This window comes from Mirounga leonina, unplaced genomic scaffold (genome assembly GCF_011800145.1).
Source record: "Mirounga leonina isolate KUSES-001 unplaced genomic scaffold, KU_Mleo_1.0 Mir_200, whole genome shotgun sequence".
Classification (NCBI taxonomy): Eukaryota; Metazoa; Chordata; class Mammalia; order Carnivora; family Phocidae; genus Mirounga; species Mirounga leonina.
Window position 1 is genome coordinate 15,192,609 of NW_023270503.1, and position 17,963 is coordinate 15,210,571.

Sequence of the window (17,963 nt, forward strand, 5' to 3'; positions counted from 1 at the left end):
TTACGTGCGTCCTGGCCTAGTTGGCTGCGCCTGCCTCCTTCCTCCCCATCAATCTTCCCTCCGCGCCGCCCCACCTTCTCGACTGCAGGTGGCTCCGCCAGGCCGGAAAGGGTAACGCCAGCGCCAGCGTGAGTCCCTCCTCTAGCTCGGTCATTTATTGCTTCTGCCCGGCTCTGACCCGCTCCGTCCCTTTCGGCTCGGCTGTCGAGTGCTCCCGTCTGAACCTGGCCGGGAGCGAGGGCCGCGCCAGTTCGGCCCATCCTTTGCTTCTGCCTGGCTCGGCTCTCCGGCTGCGGCTGCGGAGAGAGCGCCGCGATCCTCGGCTCGGCCAGCAGCCTACGCCCATTTCGCCTGCCGCCGGCGCTTCCGCTTCCGGTAGCCCCAGGCCGTGAGCGTCCGAGGCGCCTGCCATGGCGAGGAGCCGGCTGGAGACCGTGGGCAGCGTTTTCTCGCGGTGCGTGCTCGGAGCCGGTGTGGGCTGAGGGTGCTTCCTCCGGATGGGGGCTCTCGACAGCTCACGCTCTTTCTGGGTGGGTCAGAGCAGGGCGAGGCCTTCTCCAGAGTGCGGGAGGCTGAGCCGGGTGAGGCCCACTCGTGCTCTCTCCTGTCTCTGAATAGGTGTGCTTGACGGCGCCACTCCCTGCATGTATCTTTCCCGCCCAAGATTGCACCTCTCCTGCCCGAGTGGAGTTCTCTAGGAAGAGGAAGGGAGGAAGATGATGATGGGCCCGGCTGGGCCATCTTTGTATTTCCTTCGACGCGACGGGGATGGGGCGAGGGGAGTGGGACGCACATGAGAAAAATAGGACTTAACCCCTGAGCTTTGTTAGGGCGGTTTGGAGTATGGAAATATGTTAACCGTAGGTGGGGAACACCCCTGCTGTGGCCTCCTTCCGGTTCGGTCTTGGGGACTCCGTGATCCCACTGATGTCCCAGACTGTGCTAGACTGATTCGGGGGCTTAGGCTGTTGTAACTGACTGTCCTTCGTTATTTTTCCTTCCTTAAGGACTCGGGACCTGATTCGAGCTGGGGTGTTGAATGAGAAGCCCCTCTGGTTTGACATATATAATGCCTTTCCCCCGCTGAGAGAGCCTGTCTTCCGAAGGCCCCGCTTGCGATATGGCAAAGCCAAAGCTGCCATCCAGGACATCTTGTACCCCGAGGACAGGATTAGAGCGTGAGTACAAAGCCCCCGTGATGGACAGGAGGCAGCAGAACTTCAGAAGGAAGGATTTAGCTATTAGTCTGGTAACTTTAGTGGGAGTCGAGCCAGGGCTTGCCCTGTGGAGGAGGTCTTGTGTATCTACCAAGTTAGGAATTCAGAAACAAATTCTGGGAAGTAGAATCTGGAGCCCAGCAATGGACTGATAATTGCAATTATAGCTACCCGTTTCTGTGCGTCTGTTAGCACTATGCTAAGCCCTTAAAAAACATTCTCGGGGCGCCTGGGTGGCTCAGTTGGTTAAGCAACTGCCTTCGGCTCAGGTCATGATCCTGGAGTCCCGGGATCGAGTCCTGCATCGGGCTCCCTGCTCAGCAGGGAGTCTGCTTCTCCCCCTGACCTTCCCCACTCTCATGTTCTATCTCATTCTCTCTCTCAAATAAATAAATAAAATCTTTAAAAAAAAAAAATTCTCTAACTTAGGCCTTACTCTAATCCTATAAGATCAGTATATTGTCTCCATTTTATTCATGAAGACTGAGGCTCAAGGAGGTCAGTTCACTGGGAATTCAGTGGCACAGCTCTTTCCCTCAAATACTGATGTCAGTTTTTAGTACCCAGAATTTGTATGATTCTTTTTTCTTAAATATTAAGATTGGAGGTTGTACGTTATTCAGGGTAATACATATTCCTTCTTCTTCTCCTTTTTTTTTTTTTTTTTTTTTTGAGAGCATGTGCACGCACACACACAAGAGCATGGGGGAAGAGCAGAGGGAGAGAGAGAGAGAAGCAGACTCTGTGCTGAGCATGAAGCCCCAGGCGAGGCTCGATCTCACAACCTTGAGACTGTGACCTGAGCCAAAACCACGAGTCAGATTCTCGGCCGACCGTGCCACCCAGGTGCCCCTGTCCCCTTATTCTTTTCTCTATTTCCGGATGTAAGAAAACAATTTATGAAGTCATTATATTCTCATTTGAGGTCTAGGCCCCTTTCATTTGAGGAATCTCCTCCCCTGACCCCCAACATTCCTTGAGGTAGGAGAAGAGTATGTTTTTGCTCTACTTGGAAATTTTCAGGGTAGTTCCCGAGCTCTTTGGGGGCATTAAATACTTTGTCAGTGCTTTTCTGGGTAGGCTCATTGCATGCACTTGGTCAGGATTTATACATTAAAATCATTTGTGGGTGTGTCTGGGTGTCTTAATCAGTTAAGCATTCGACTTCTGTTTTTGGTTCAGGTCATGATCTCAGGGTCCTGGGATTGAACCTTGCCTTGGGCTCTACCATGGAGAGTCTGCTTGGGAGTCTCTCTCTCCCTCTCCTCCTCCTCCTGCTTGTGCTCTCTATCTCTAAAAATTAAAAAAAAAATGTGCTTTTTTTTCATGCTTCTGCTGTGTGAATAGCAGGAACTAGGTGATAGGTCATTGGAGAATGTGGAATATTTTACTGCTTCTTTTATTACTGTTAATGTTAAAATAATAATACCTTGCATTTAAGTAATTTTTTGAACCTTTATTTTTGTGGCTTCTTTTTAGTGTTTTTAATATTTTTAAAGAACTTATAACAATAAAATAAATTCCAGATATAGCAAAACCTAAATGTAAAAAATGAAAGCATAAAAGTACTAGAAGAAAACATGGGAGAATTTTAAAAATAATCTGAGTGATAAAGACCTTTGTAAATATAAAACCCAGAAGCCATAAATGAAAATATTAAAATTCTCTGCCCAAAAAAAGTACCTCAAACAGAAACAAAAGTCAGCCAACATACTGGGAAAAAAATTTTGCAACAAGTATGACGGGCTGATTTCCTATATTATACTGCTGTATAGTTTGCTTATAAATCAGTAGAAAAAACCCACCAAATGAAAGGCAAAGAACATGGATAGGGCACAGAAAAGGAAATTCAGTTTGCTTTTATTTTATTTTATTTTTTTTAAAGATTTATTTATTTATTTGAGAGAGCGAGAATGAGAGAGAGTACATGAGAGGGGGGAGGGTCAGAGGGAGAAGCAGACTCCCTGCCGAGCAGGGAGCCCGATGGGGGACTCGATCCCGGGACTCCAGGATCATGACCTGAGCCAAAGGCAGTCGCTTAACCAACTGAGCCACCCAGGCGCCCTCAGTTTGCTTTTAAACATGAAAAGATGTCCAGTCTATTTCATAAGAAAAGGCAAAAATAAAACGAGTTATATTTTTTCACCTGTCAAATTGACAAAAGAAAAAGTTGGAAAATAGAATTTGGCCCGGGTGTGGGGAAATAGACATTCTCATGCATTATTGGTGTGAACGTAAATTGGCACAGCCAGTTTGGGAAGTATTTGGCAGTTTGGAAGGCCATATTACAAATGCACATACCTTGAGCTAGTAATACTATTTTTATGAATTTATTCTAGACTCATTTTCACAGTGTACTAAGAAATATTGATAAAGTTAATCGTTGCAGCACTGTCTAAAGGAGCAAAGGATTGGAAACAATCTAAGTTCACTGATTTGAAATGATCTCTAAGAACTATTAAGTAGAAGAGGCAGGATGTACAATAGTGTTTTCTGTTCTTGGAGTTAAACTGTATGGCTGGGGACAGGGAATGATAGATGCATATATGCTTGTACTTTAGAATATTCTTGGATGGATACACAAAAAACTGGTTAGTGTTGCTTCCTGGGAGGGAACTGGGGTTGGGGGCAGAGGTGAGCAGGAATGTTAACTTTTCATTGGATACCTTTTTGTAATATTTGGTTTATTTGCCATGTGCATGCACTACTTATTTAAAAAAAAAAAAAAAGAGCTTATGTTTGGACTAGTAATTTTTCTTTACTCCGTTCTTGGCCGTGATCTGTAAATGGAGATTTATATTGTGTTGTTTATATTTTCTAGGAAATTTTACTCAGCCTATGGATCTGGTCAGAAAGCTTTTGATCTGTTCAATCCAAATTTCAAGTCTACTTGTCAACAGTAAGCCATTTTACAATTCCTGGGTTAGTTTTTTTTGTTTTTTAAGGAATTTAGTTACTGGTTTGAGGAGTTTTGTTGAAGTCCACCGCAGGGAAAAGCCGCTCCTCTAGGAAGACATGTTAAAGGAATGCTTGATACGGTGTGACAGCATGTCTTGATGACTCTCAATATACAGCCCTCACATGTGGTCTGCTTGGAATTCCAGGTTTGTGGAGAAGTACATTGAGCTACAGAAGCTTGGAGAAACAGATGAAGAGAAGTTATTTGTGGAAACAGGGAAGGCTTTATTGGCAGCAGGTGTCATTTTGAGAAGAGTAGAAGCAAGGACTGTGAGTATTTTTTGATTAAAATTGTTATTAGGGTTAGTTGTCTATTTGTTAGAAGTCAAAGGAAGACTTGGTTTTCCTTCTCCAACCTTGGTTTATGTCCCTGAACACCAGGTCAAATACTGGTAGATGAAATACGCTGAAATTAAAAAAAAAAAAAAAAATGTGTACACACACACACACACACACTAAAATTTTGTGATAGTGACTGCTACTTGGAACAAGTGAGTTGTCATTAGGGCTTTTGAAATTATGGTTCTCCAGAGATTTTTATCACGTGTATTGCTTGTTATAGTAGAATTTGACCTGGGATATTAATGTTACGTTTTGACTCCATGATAGAATGTGCTTAGTCATACAGCTTCGGCCAGTCAGTGGAGTGAAAATGACATCTGTGTGATGTATTTATGTCTGGTCTTTTAAGCAAAAGGAAGGTAGTCACGTTTCCTGGGAATCTGAACCCACGGGTGTCAAACCGCAAACAGTATTGGAAAAAAACCAGCCTCTACAAGAAGTTCCACAGGACCAGCATTTGGAGACATCTGAAGAACAGCCGAAAGGTCTCTCACCTCCCTGAAGAACTTGTATACCGTGTATACTGACATCCAAACTGTATTCACTAGATGAATGTTGAACTGTTTTTAACAGTTGGACTGTGTAAATGTTTCCCAGTCTCTAAGGCATTATGTTTGCCTTCTTTTAGTTCCTATTTCTAGGTTGTCATAAAGCTGAGTTTCATGGTTTGAATGAACTTTTATGTTAGGACGGTGTTAAATAAAGAATTCCCTGGCTGCTTATAAAGTAAATTTACTTTAAAATTGTAAATAGCATGAAGAAACCTTTATAAGTATGGTTTGAATGGGACTTGTTCTGAGTAGGTCTGTTTGGATTTCTGTGTTAACATGTGGGTTGGCTATATCTGATTCTTGGGTATCTTTCTCTTTTTTGGCCCCATCAGGCTTTTACTTATGCATATGGTATGTCCCCTGGGCCAACTTTCTGTCTGCAGATAATCTTCACGTTTTGTTATAGAACTATTGATCTTCAACTTGAGAGGTCAAGTTGACTTGGGCTTTGTGGTAAGAGTGAGAACCTATCATTGTTGATAGACAAAGGTCAAAACTATAGCTTTAATCTCATAGATTAGGTTGAGAGTGCTGGAGACAATTAGCATAGGCCCAAACCTAGTCTGCTCAGTAAAGATTTGAATGAATAAATGATTACATCCAGCTGAAGACTGAATTCAGAGGACATCTGTAGATAACTGGATTGCCAGGAGGGGGCCAGCTCATTTAGATGCCGTGATCCACCGGCATCCACCTGCCTCCCTGGTGTGGAGATGTGGTGATGAGACCTTACCAACCGTTCTGCTTTCTTCATTTTCATACCTTCTCCTGAATGAATGACATCTTCTGAGTTTCTAGCCTTTATATTTGTGATCCTAAGGCCACTAGTTTTCAACTACTAATAATAAGCTGCTTCAGAAATTCCTGATTTTAAAACTCATGTAGCTTTTCTGTTCTTTGTGTACAGTCTCTTCCGTCTCCTGGTAGACCCAGGGTAGAGCCCACACCTCAGCCCCGGCACGGCCTTGCACATGGTGCTCTGTGAATGGAAGGGGAATAGTACATGAGGCAAAAGCAGTTCTCAGCCATGCTGCATCTCCCTGCCACCCGTCACTGGTTTGCGATTCCTTTTGTTTGCGGAATGCTTTACTTTTAGATGGGAAAGTAAATTTCATCCATTCAACAACCAGAGACAGCTAGTGAATGCCGAGCTTGGGGAGGAGGACTTAAGCAGGGGGATGAGACAGTTCTGTTCTCAGAGGAACAATTGTGGGGGGGTGGGGGTCACTCATTAACTTCTTTAGACTTTCTGGGGTTTAAAAGGAAGTTTTTTGCCATAATGATGAAGACATTTTTAGAAAGTTGTTTGATACATACTTTTCTTTTTTTAATTTTTCTTTTTTAAAGATTTTATTTATTTATTTGACAGCAAAAGAGCACAAGCAGGGGGAGCAGCAGAGGCAGAGGGAGTAGCAGACTCCCCACTGAGCAGGGAGCCCGTCGCGGGACTCAATCCCAGGACCCTGGGATCATGACCTGAGCCGAAGGCAGACGCTTAACCAACTGAGCCATCCAGGCGCCCCTATTTTTTTTTTTTTAAGATTGATTTATTTACTTAGCATGAGCGCAAGGGGCAGAGGGAAAAGGAGAGAGAACCTGAAGCAGGCTCTTTGCTGAGTGCGGAGCCAGACGTGGGGCTCGATTTCACGATCCTGAGATCAGGACCGGAACTGAAGCCAAGAGTCACATGCTTAACCGACTGTGCCACCGAGATGCCCCTGATGCATAATTAAAAAAAAAAATGACACAGACACATGGTTCAGAATTTAAAGGTAAAAGGCTGGTCTCCTTTCCAAAACCTATCTCCAGCCACCTATTTCTCTCCCCCAAGGCCATTTCCTTTCCAGGAATATTTTGGGCGTATGCATGGGGACACTGTGCTTACTGTCCTGTACCTCATTTTTCCATTTAATATGTCTCAGATCCTGGGCGCCTGGGTGGCTCAGTTGGTTAAGCAACTGCCTTCGGCTCAGGTCATGATCCTGGAGTCCCGGGATCTAGTCCCGCATCGGGCTCCCTGCTCGGCAGGGAGTCTGCTTCTCCCTCTGACCCTCCCCCGTCTCATGCTCTCTCTCTCTCATTCTGTCTCAAATAAATAAATAAAATCTTTAAAAAAAAAAAAAATATGTCTCAGATCCTTTGTGTGGATGCCTAGTGATTTAATCAGTGCCCGAATGACAGAAGTGGCTCTGTGTTTTCTTGGGCTGCAAACAGGCTCGTGCTGCTGTGGGTGTATCCGTTACAGCGGTACTGCTGGAATAGCATGCCTTTGATTTTGGTGTTGTCCTCCATAGAAGCGGCTCAGTTACGCTCCCGCCAGCAATATACAGGGATGCCTGTATCCCCGCAACCTCACCAGTACACTTCCAGCTTGTGTTTTTTGTGGTTTTTTAAAGATTTTATTTATTTATTAGAGAGAGACCACGCACACGCACAGGACGGGGCGGGGGGGAGGGAAGAGGGAGAAGCCGACTTCCTGCTGAGCGCGGAGTCAGACCCAGGGCTTAATTCCAGGACCCAGGGATCACTGCCGGAGCCGAAGTCAGACATTTAACCGATTGAGCCACCCAGGCGCCTCCATTTCCATCTTGTTAAACCAGACAGACTCTTCCCTGAGGAGAACCTAAGCCTGGGAGAAGGGAGAGAGACTAGACCTTACAGCAAACTTCCTTTATGTTGAGTCTCAGTAGTCAAAACAGTGAAAGTGAAGGGTTTTGGGGAATTCAGAGCCCTTCCCACAGTTGGTGTGGGCAAAAGCCATCGTTGGCATTGAGATGCTTGGACAGAATGGAAGTGGAAGCTCATTCTTGCATCAAGGACCTTAAAATCTAATTGGGAAGACGAGTGACTTTGGAAACAAAATGAACAGGAATTCTTTCAAGTTATGATACAAAATAATGGTAGAGTCGGGGGGAGGAGCCAGCTCTAGATTAGTCCAGGAATACTGCACGGAGAGCCTTGAAAGGCAGGGGGAGTTGAAGGAGGCATGCTGTTTCCTCTGCCTGGAGCACCCTCCCTGCCACCACAGATTTGAGAAACTATTTTCACTGCCGTTTCCAAATGGTAACTGCTCAGGGGTGCCTGGCTGGCTCAGTTGGTAGAGCATGTGGCTCTTGATCTCAGGGTCCTGAGGTCATGGGCATAAAACTCAGTTACAAAAAAAAAAAAAAAAAAGAAAAAAATGGTACATGCTTGGAAATGTTACCTGATGTTCAAATCAGATCTCCAGTCCCTTCCGGGCTGCACTCATGCATGTCATTCAGTTGGCACACCTGGTCCGCTGTTGGCACTCTGGCCTCACCCTTGTCATCCGTTCCGGAAGGAACTACCTTCTTTCCATTCAGAGTGTAAACAAGTGCAGAAATTCTTACTCATACCCACTGACGCATTAGACAGAGCCTTTCTGGAGTGGGCCCTCCATGTAGGTTTGCTGAGCTGAAGCCAAGAAAGGCATGTGTTCAGGTTACAGTGCAGTTTGCAAAGACAAGTTTGAAGTTCTGGGACTAGTTCTCGTTCCTCCAGTTTTTGTTGGTGTGACCTTGTGCCTGTGACAGTCTCAGAGTACAAAATAGGGATAATGTTTGCTTCTTTGGCTTCTAGTTAGTTACGTGAAAATTGAGACAATGCAAAGCCCGCTTGTAATACGTGACAGATGCTTCTATTACTCTTGAGTAGTGGAAAACAGGTTTGAACAGGTAGTATGGAGTCAGACCACGGTGGCCTCAGTAACTACCTGGAGTTGTTCAGTTGGGTATCGGAAAGTTTGAGCAGGGAAGTAACATAGTGAAAGCAGTGTTGTGTGGAAGGAAGATTGACCCAGATGTGATACAAAGAACGGCGTTGGCGGAGCCGGCAGGGAGGGGGGAGGGCAGGAAGAGGAGACTTTGGTCTCTGCAGCCATGCCAAGGTTACAAATTGAGTGACCAGAATACCTGCATCACTAACAGCAAGGTTGGGAAGAGGGCTTCAGTTCTCAACATACTGAGAGGTGATGGTGCATCGTCCAGGTGGCAGACAAAGGAATGAGTTAGATGTCTGGGAGATGGGGAGGAAGTCCCTAGCACAGGGGTAAGGGTTGGAGCCAGGAGAATGAAAGCTCTCCAAGGGGAGTGTAGAGAGACACAGGATGTTGGGGGCTGAGCCAGGTGAATGCTCTTAGTTAAGGGACAGAAGGAACAAGAAAGTCAACAAAGGAAACTGATCCCACATCTCCCATCATCTATATAGCAAGGCTTTTTTTTTTTTTTTTTTTTTTTAATTTATTTGAGAGCAAGAGAGCTCAAGTGGGGGGTGGGAGGGTTCAGGGAGAGGGAGAAGCCGGCTCCCCACTGAGCAGGGAGCCCGACTCAATGCGGGGCTCCATCCCACGACCCTGGGATCACAACATGACCTGAAGGCAGACCTTTAACCGACTGACCCACCCAGGCGCCCCTATGGCAAGGCTCTTTTAAGTGGTCCTGGATTCACAAGATTTTTTTAGAGTTCTTCCTTCGCTTCTGTTTAGTAGGCCTGATTCTTGATCATGTGTCCTTAAAAGGCAAACCCAAGTCTTTTTGTAATTTTGTGTAACACTTAGTGTCGTGTTCTGTGTCTGTGATCATGAAAGCAGTATTATAGAAAATTTGGTGCTCCCAGAGGATTCCTGATTTTTTTTTTTTAATGGTACCCTTCTCTGTAAATAAATGATGGCTTGCCACTTAAAAACATTCCACAGATTCTCTCTTTGACAAAAGTCATTTAAATGGGAGAAGATTTTCTCTGAGCCCCGCACTGGTGCCTACCTCTGCCCCTGGGAACCCAGATAGGCACGCAGGAGTTGTGGGGCCTCTTCCATCCTTCTAGGCTCTCCGCAGGGCTAACTCAAAACCGGGCCGGCTGTTTTCCTGACTACATGGGCTCTAGGGCCCGGGACATGCCGTGGCTCTGGGACTGCAAGTGCTGGCTCTGCCTCAGGAATGTGGAGCTAGGGACAAGGAGCCGTGAGCGGGTGTGTGTGTGTCGGGGGGGGAGGGGCACGAGATTATTACTTCGCTCGGGGTCTCCGTGTTCCTGAGCTCTATTCCAGAACAGCCAGAAGGTGGAGGTGTGATTGGCGAGGTTCATCATGTGTTTTGAGCCTTTGACGGTGCTCAGGGAGATGGATGCCTGAGCAGGTTCGGTGAGCCACTTGGTTGAGGTCACCTTGTCTGGTGGAGGAAGGGCACCTCCCGTGGGGAAGACAGTCTAGGGTAGCGCTCAGTGTGGCCTGTGGCCGTGTGACTGGGTGAGCCCGGCGCTGGAGCAGGTTCTGTGGAGATGCTGAACCACACTGTTTCTGCTCTGGCACTCGGATGGAGAGGTCGCTAGGGGAAAGCACAGGCAGGAAGTGGAGGCTATGTCCCCTCCATCCATGTGTATTACAGGCAGAGGACTTTAGTTGAGTGGTGGCTGACAGTGAAATTACATTTGGGGTAGAGTTTTACCCTCGACTGATGCTTGTCTGAGACCGGAACTTAAATGTCAGTCACCTGACCTTCTAGTTGGTCTGTTCTTTTAATTAAAAGATAGTTCTAAGCAACATCAAGTAGTGGTCTATTTATTATTTATCAAGCATTTTCCTTCCAGCAGTTAGTGAAAGGTCAGTGGCTTCAGCGGATGCTTTGTTTTTGGTGAGTAGCTTAGATGAAAAAGATATACAATCAATCTGCTCCCTCCTGTTTGCTCATGGGCAGGACACTGTTTAATAGTCATTGTGGCATTTAGGATCGCAGACCTCTGAAACATGCAGAAAAGTGCTTGTGCATTCCTTGCCGCTGACCATTTCTCCAAAAGTAAACATCAGGTTGTGATTATGGTTAATAATGAGATATTGATTGTTTGAAAATGTCACCACCCGGGACCATTTGGCCCCAGAACCGCTAGGTGGCGCTGCACTCTCGTGCTGCTCAACCACATTAATTTTATTTCCTTGCCTTGGGGTACTTGCCTTTCAAGGTTGGTGAGCGTCCTTGTAAAATAATGTTCTGGCTGAGGTTTAGGAAGCCGAGTCCTGGGGTGCTTGGGATAGGGTAAAGATGGGAGCTGAAAGGCCCCAGGACAAATGACAAAGGCCTGTGGGGGAAACCATGTTTGCACCATAGTGGGAGCAGGAGAGGAAGGAGCTAACTGGCCGAGTCCCTAGAGACTGCCCAGAGCAGCGTTTCCTAACCTTCTCCAGTCAATGACAAAATCTGCGAATTTGCTGTGGAGGACAGACTGGGGGAGTGGTGTGGGCAGAGAGGCAGTGTGGGGTCAGGCCTGGAACTGAAGCCCTGATCAATTGCCTTGTCTTGTGACATGAGGGGAGCAGGTGAATAACCTGACCCTCAGTTCCCTTATCTGTAAAGCAGGGGTCCTAACATCTCCTTCATCAAGGTGCTATACGGGTTAAAGAAGAGCAGGAAGAAAGTTCTTGGCACGGAGTCAGTCTTCGCTCTCAGTGCTTGGAAGGCTCTCAGCAGCTGTTGCTTCCCACTGGGTGAAGGCGAATGTACATTAGATTAAAATGGAGAAAAGGGGCGCCTGGCTGGCTCAGTCGGTATGCGTCTGCCTTCGGCTGGGGTGGTGATCTTGGCGTCCTGGGATCGAGCCCCTCATTGGCCTCCCGGCTCAGCGGGGAGTCTGCTTCTCCCTCTGCCTCTGCCCTCCTACCCCCACTCACTCATGTGCACGTGCGCTCTCTCTAATAAATAAAATCTTAAAAAAAAAAACAAAACAAGAAACAAAAAAACTACCTTTCACCAGGTACTTGTCTAATCGCTTCTCTCTTCTCAACTCCTCCCCCCAGCAGTTGCGATCTCTTTTATCTTCTTCCAACCTTCTAGCACTAAACCAATCAATCAGCCAATCAATCAAACAATTAAAAACAAAAAGACAAAGGAGAAAGCTAAAGAACAACCTGGGAAATCATCTATTATTGGAGTTTTTTTTGTGTGTGTGTGTAGAAAGCAATGTCTTAATGGCATTCCTTCTATTTCCTCTTTCCTTCCTCATTGTTGCTTCCCTTGCCCTCCTTGTGGTAAACTTTTGCTCCTTTCTTTCTCCCTCCTGCCCCCTGATTGTGGAGGGAAGCCAGAGGGTTACTACCTAGAGGTCCACCAGAAAAAAAATGGCTCCAACCCCAGAAACATTGTTCCCGGGGGTCAGGGCTGCGCAACCCTTGGGGCAAGAGTTTCTGGAACTCCCTCTGGTCCTCCTCCCGGTGAAGGGCAGGGTTGATGCCAGGGTTGGAATGGTGGGTGGGATGGGAGTGAGGTCTGGAGAGCCAGAAAGATCTATTTATGTCCTGGGGCACCTGGGAGGCTTAGTCAGTTAAGCGTCTCTGCCTTCAGCTCAGGTCATGATCTCAGGGTCCTGGGATCGAGCCCCATGTCAGGCGCCCTACTCAGTGGGGAGTCTGCTTCTCCCTCTTCCTCTGCTGCCCCCCTCCCCGCCGCTTATGCTCTCTCTTTCTCTCAAAGTCTTTAAAAAAAAGAAAAAAGATCGTTATGTCTTTCCCATTGTCCTGTGCCCCGTCACTCCATTTGACCCTGGTCAGTCTGCAGTGGGACCCCTCTGCCACTGGTCATCTGGGGTGCTAGTCTAGAGGACACAAGTGCTGAGGGTGCCACTGAGGGACATTACAGAGGAAGAGCTCTGGCCTCTTTCCTCTTCAGGTGTCAGAGAACTGGGTTCCAATCCCGGCACAGCCACTCCCTGTATATGACTGTGGCTTTGGACAGGTCATTAACCCTTCTGAGCTGCATTCACTTCCAGCACAGGGTCTGGAGCCTAGGAGATCCTTGACAGTGTACTTGTTGAGTGAATGAATGAACAAATGAATGGTTTCCCCATCTAAGCATAGGGATAATAGTACTGCACCAAGTATGTTTTGGGGTACAGAACCCAAAGAAGATGCTGGTTGTGGCAGAACTTTGGAAACTCTGAAGCTGTCTACAGTTCCATAAAATAAAGATGCCAGTCCGAAGCAAATGTCCTGGGAGCTGCTGGTGCTGGGCTTGCCCCGGGAGAGCGGAGCCCAGGACTTCGGACTCAGGAGAGCAATGGCAGCAGGCCAGGATAGCTGGTCTAGTCTCTGTGTGTTGAGGAATTCTGCAGGAGATGCCAGCTTCTTCAAACCCCCTCCTGGGTGCTTGCTTTAAATCCCGAGGGTGCTCAGCATTATCTCTTGAATATTAAGCACGAAGAGAATTGGATCCTGGACTTTATCACCAGCTTCCTTTGGCTCCTGCCAGGTGAGGTGAAATGGCCCTGCTCCATCTCAGCAGCGACGGTCATGGCCTCCCTGCCTCCCTGGTATTCATTTCCTTCCTTGGGTCCTGCTCCCTGCTGGAACCATTTTCCCCTGCCCTGGCACGAATGTCCCTCTGGCTCCTCAAGGCTTCCAGCTCCTGAAATGTATAATTCAAGGGACAGTGGGCTTGTGTTACCATTTCTGCCGGCAGCCTCGAGCTAACTCGTAGCCCGGGCGGGGTCTCCCTGTTCAGGCTGGGGACAGGGTGGGCCTGCCTGGCTCGCCTCAGCGAGTGTGCCCGCGCCCGGCTCCTGGTTGTCCTGGTCAAACCACACTCAACGGGCCTTAGAGAAAGCCAGCTTAATCCCAGAAAGTTTTCAATTTAAATCCTAAGAAGGCAAAGCTTGTCTTTGGCAACCCTGCACCATCCCTAACTTTCCTACTTTGGGTTGTGAGAGAAGACAAAAGGGCGTGGGAGACAGGCCAGATGAGTTGGAGGGGTCCGGTCATCTGAACAGCAGGCAGGTCAAGGGCACCAGAATGTTCCACAGTCCTGCAGCATTCCTGCCATGTCTCTCCTGGCCTTCTGGGCGATCTAACCTCCAGTGCAGCGTGTTCTCAAGGTTGGAACTGTTTATTCCTTCCCTTTTGATTATTTTTTTTTTTTCTAAGATTTTATTTATTTATTTGACAGAGAGAGCACAAGTAGGGGGAGCAGCAGGCCGAGGGAGAGGGAGAAGCAGGCTCCCCGCTGAGCGGGGAGCCTGACGCGGGGCTTGATCCCAGGACCCTGGGATCATGACCCGAGCCGAAGGCAGACGCTTAACAACTGAGCCACCCAGGCGCCCCCCCTTTTGATTATTGTTTGACACACCTAGCATGGCTTCTTAAAAGAACCACTTTGAATACCTGTAAAGTCAAGAAGCTCAAATTTAGGAAAATCTCACCGACAGGACTTAGTTCCTGTGTGCTGTTGACTCATAATTACTATATTATAAAATTATTACAATATAATTTATTATAATTGCTATTATATAATAATAAATAATACTAATGAAATTCACATTATAATTAATGCTAATGAAAGATAGATGACAGATGTTTATTGCTCAACTAACATGTGTTGCCAAACCCCAAAGGGGTTACTTTAAGATCTAAAGGACCTGAATGTACTTTACTGTCATGTTGAAGAGAATAAAGCTTTCAGGTATAATCAAGATTTCTTATATATGAGAACTCAGTGACCCATAGGCAATGTCTGCCATAAAAAAAAAAAAAAAAAAGAACTGAGTGTACCTCCATTGTTTACTGACATTTAAAAATATCTCCTTTAGCGCACAACTGAGGCAGAAGATGGTATGGAGAGCAGCTGGGGCACTCGATGAGGCTCTTGGAGATCCTGGCCCAGCCCCGACTCATCAACTTGTTGGCTGTGTGACTTTGGAAAATCATTCAACCTTTTTAGCCATTTGTGAAATAAGGGGGTTGAGCTACAAGACCTTGGAAGCCCTATTCTCTGGGTCTTTGGTCCAAGAAGAGCTGCGAAGATGGGGAGAGCAAGCACATTCCAAGACTTACTAAATACTTAAAATCTTACTTTTTTTTTTTTCTTCAGATTTTATTTATTTATTTGAAAGAGAATGAGCAGGGGAAGGGGCAGAGGGACAAGCAGACTCCCCGCTGAGCAGAGAGCCCAATTTGGGGCTCAGTCCCAGGACCCTGAGATTATGACCTGAGCTGAAGGCAGAGGCTTAAGCAACTGAGTCACCCAGGCGCCCCCAAACCTTCTCACTTTTAAATTTTGATTATGGATGGGAATGCAAGCTGGTGCAGCCACTCTGGAAAACAGTATGGAGGTTCCTCAAAAAGTTGAAAATAGAGCTACCCTATGACCCAGCAATTGCACTACTGGGTATTTACCCCAAAGGTACAAATGTAGGGATCCGAAGGGGTACGTGCACCCCGATGTTTATAGCAGCCATGTCCACAATATCCAAACTATGCAAAGAGCCCAGATGTTCATCGACAGATGAATGGATAAAGAAGATGTGTGTATACACACACACACACACACACACACAGGAATATTACACAGCCATCAAAAAATGAAATCTTGCTATTTGCAATGACGTGGATGGAACTAGAGGGTATAAGCGAACTAAGTCAGTTAGAGAAAGACAAGTATCATATGATCTCACTGATATGTGGAATTTAAGAAACAAGGCAGAGGATCATAGGGGAAGAGAGGAAAAAATAAGACGAAACCAGAGAGGGCGAAAAACCATAAGAGACTCTTAATCAGGAAACAAACTGAGGGTTGCTGGAGGGGAGGGGTGTGGAGGGATGGGGTAACTCGGTGATGGACATTGAGGAGGGTAATTGTAATGAGCACTGGGTATTATATAAGACTGATGAATCACAGACCTGTACCCCTGAAACAAAGAATACATTATATGTTAATTAACTGAATTTAAATTAAAAAAATAAATTTTGATGATGCAAACACTTGTAAGGGTAGAGAAAATGGTATGATCCTCCATATGTTCATCATGTAGACTTAACCATTATTAATATTTTGCTCTATTTGCTCATCTAGATCTTCTCTGAAGATTTTGCTTATCGATACATTTTTCTGTATCTTAAAGTACGTCCAGACGTGACCACTCTCACCCAAGGCTTCAGCCTGCTTCTCTGAAAAATAAGACCTTTTCTTACATCAACACCATTACCATTATTAAGCTTAACAAAGTGGCAATTAACAGTAATTCTGTAATATTACCTGATAACCAGTCCGTATTCACATTTCCAGGCTGTCTGCCGCCTCCTACGTCAGCCCGTCCCTGGGGCCAACCATGGTTAACTCTTTCTGTGTTTGGTGCTTCTGGTGAGTAGCTTCAGGGGGGTTCATACCCCCAGCTGCTGTCGTCACCTCCTGGCTTTCTGCTAGGAGAGATGACAGGTAACTTCGATTCTCTCTTCTTCCACAGCGGCATTTACCCCCTTAGTTCCTCTGTGTAGTAACACTTACTAAGGTTCTGTTTGGGGTTGAATTTTGTACCCTTTCCCCCACCCCCCAAAAAAGGTATGTCAAAGTCCTAATTGCTGGTGCCTGTGAATGTGACGTTATTAGGCAGCAGGGGCTTTGCAGATGTGATCAGGTGAAGATGAGGTCATGCTGGAGTAGAGCGGGCCCTAAATCCAATGACTGGCATCCTCAGAGGGAGAGAGGGACTTGGAAACAGGCACACGCAAAGAGGAAAGACAGCCATGTGGAGACCGAGGCAGAGGTTGGAGCAAGGTGCCGCCACCAGCCAAGGAGCGCCAAGGGTTGCCAGCAGCCGCCAGAGGCTGCAAGAGGCAAGGCAGGAACCTCTCCAGGGCCTTCGGCGGGAGCCTGGCCCTGCCGACACCTTGATTTCAGACTTCTGGCCTCCAGACTGTGAGCGGTACGTTGCTGTTGTTTTAAGCTTTGTGGCAGTTTGTTATGGCAACCCTAGGAAACTAATATGGTTCCTCTGCCTTTGGGATCACTATAAGGGAAACTCGGTTTTCCTCTTTCCTATGCAGGGAACAACCCAGTTCTTCTCTACTGCCTTTCTCCCCATGACTTGACTTTACTACTCACATAAAACGCTTGACTTCTGGTCACCAAAAGTGGCAGGGAGTGGGGGGTTCCCCACAACAAGCCATTGTCTGCTACACCAGCTGGTGTCCTACAGTTTAATTCGGACACTGTCTACCCAGACATAGTGTCAGATCCCACAGGTTAGGTTAAGGGCTCAGTCCCACAAGGCTGCCCCTCAACACACACATACACACACACACACACACACGCAAACACTTCAGATGCCAGTGGAAAGGCCAGATTATCACCTATACTTCCAACCAACCAGCTATAGATCGCAAGTTCCAACAGCCCTGTTCTCGGGTTCAATTGATTTGCTAGAGCAGCTCACGGAAATCAGGGAAACACATTTACCAGTTTCTTAAAGCCTATGATAATGAATACAGAGGCCATCCAGAGGGAAGAGATGCATGGGACAAGGTATGTGGGAGGGGTGCGGAGCTCCCATGCCCTCTCTGGGTGCGTCGTTTCCCAGCACCTCCCTCCACGTGCTCACCACCCTGGAAGCTCTCAGAACCCCGTACTTACAGGATTTTATGGAGGCTTCATCACACAGGCATGAGTGAGCATTGACTCCACTTTCAGCCCTTCTCCCTTCTCAAGGGAATGCGGGGGCGGGGCTGAAAATTCCAAGCTTCTAATTATGGTTTGGATTTTCCAGTGACCAGCCCTCATCCAGGAGCCATCCAGGAACCCACCCAGAGTCACCTTAGTAGAATAAAAGATATTCCTATCCCTCCTATCAGAAATTATGAGGGTTTCAGGAGCTCTGTGTTAGGAGCTGGGGGCAGAGACCAACATGTATTTCTTTCTTTTTTTTTTTTTTAAAGATTTTTATTTATTTATTTGACACAGAGAGAGAGACAGCTAGAGAGGGAACACAAGCAGGAGGAGTGGGAGAGGGAGAAGCAGGCTTCCGGCTGAGCAGGGAGCCTGACGCGGGGCTCAATTCCAGGACCCTGGGATCATGACCTGAGCCGATCGATGGCAGACGCTTAACGACTGAGCCACCCGGGCGC

The 17,963-nt window shown here is 46.8% G+C and overlaps 1 protein-coding gene across 2 annotated transcripts; it reads left to right on the forward strand.

The window, feature by feature from the left end:
* Window positions 1–245: 245 nt before the first annotated feature.
* Window positions 246–14,953, forward strand: MRPS23 (mitochondrial ribosomal protein S23). 2 transcript variants are annotated; one of them, XM_035026767.1, is made up of 5 exons: window positions 246–454; window positions 1,008–1,178; window positions 4,039–4,116; window positions 4,322–4,445; window positions 14,654–14,953. In XM_035026767.1, the coding sequence occupies exons 1-5, from the start codon at window positions 411–413 to the stop codon at window positions 14,702–14,704; spliced, it is 468 nt and encodes a 155-aa protein (XP_034882658.1). In that variant the 5' UTR covers window positions 246–410; the 3' UTR covers window positions 14,705–14,953. The 2 variants fall into 2 exon arrangements, with proteins under 2 accessions (XP_034882658.1, XP_034882657.1); XM_035026766.1 differs by lacking the exon at window positions 14,654–14,953 and adding an exon at window positions 4,867–5,267 and having other exon boundaries at window positions 259–454.
* Window positions 14,954–17,963: the final 3,010 nt, after the last annotated feature.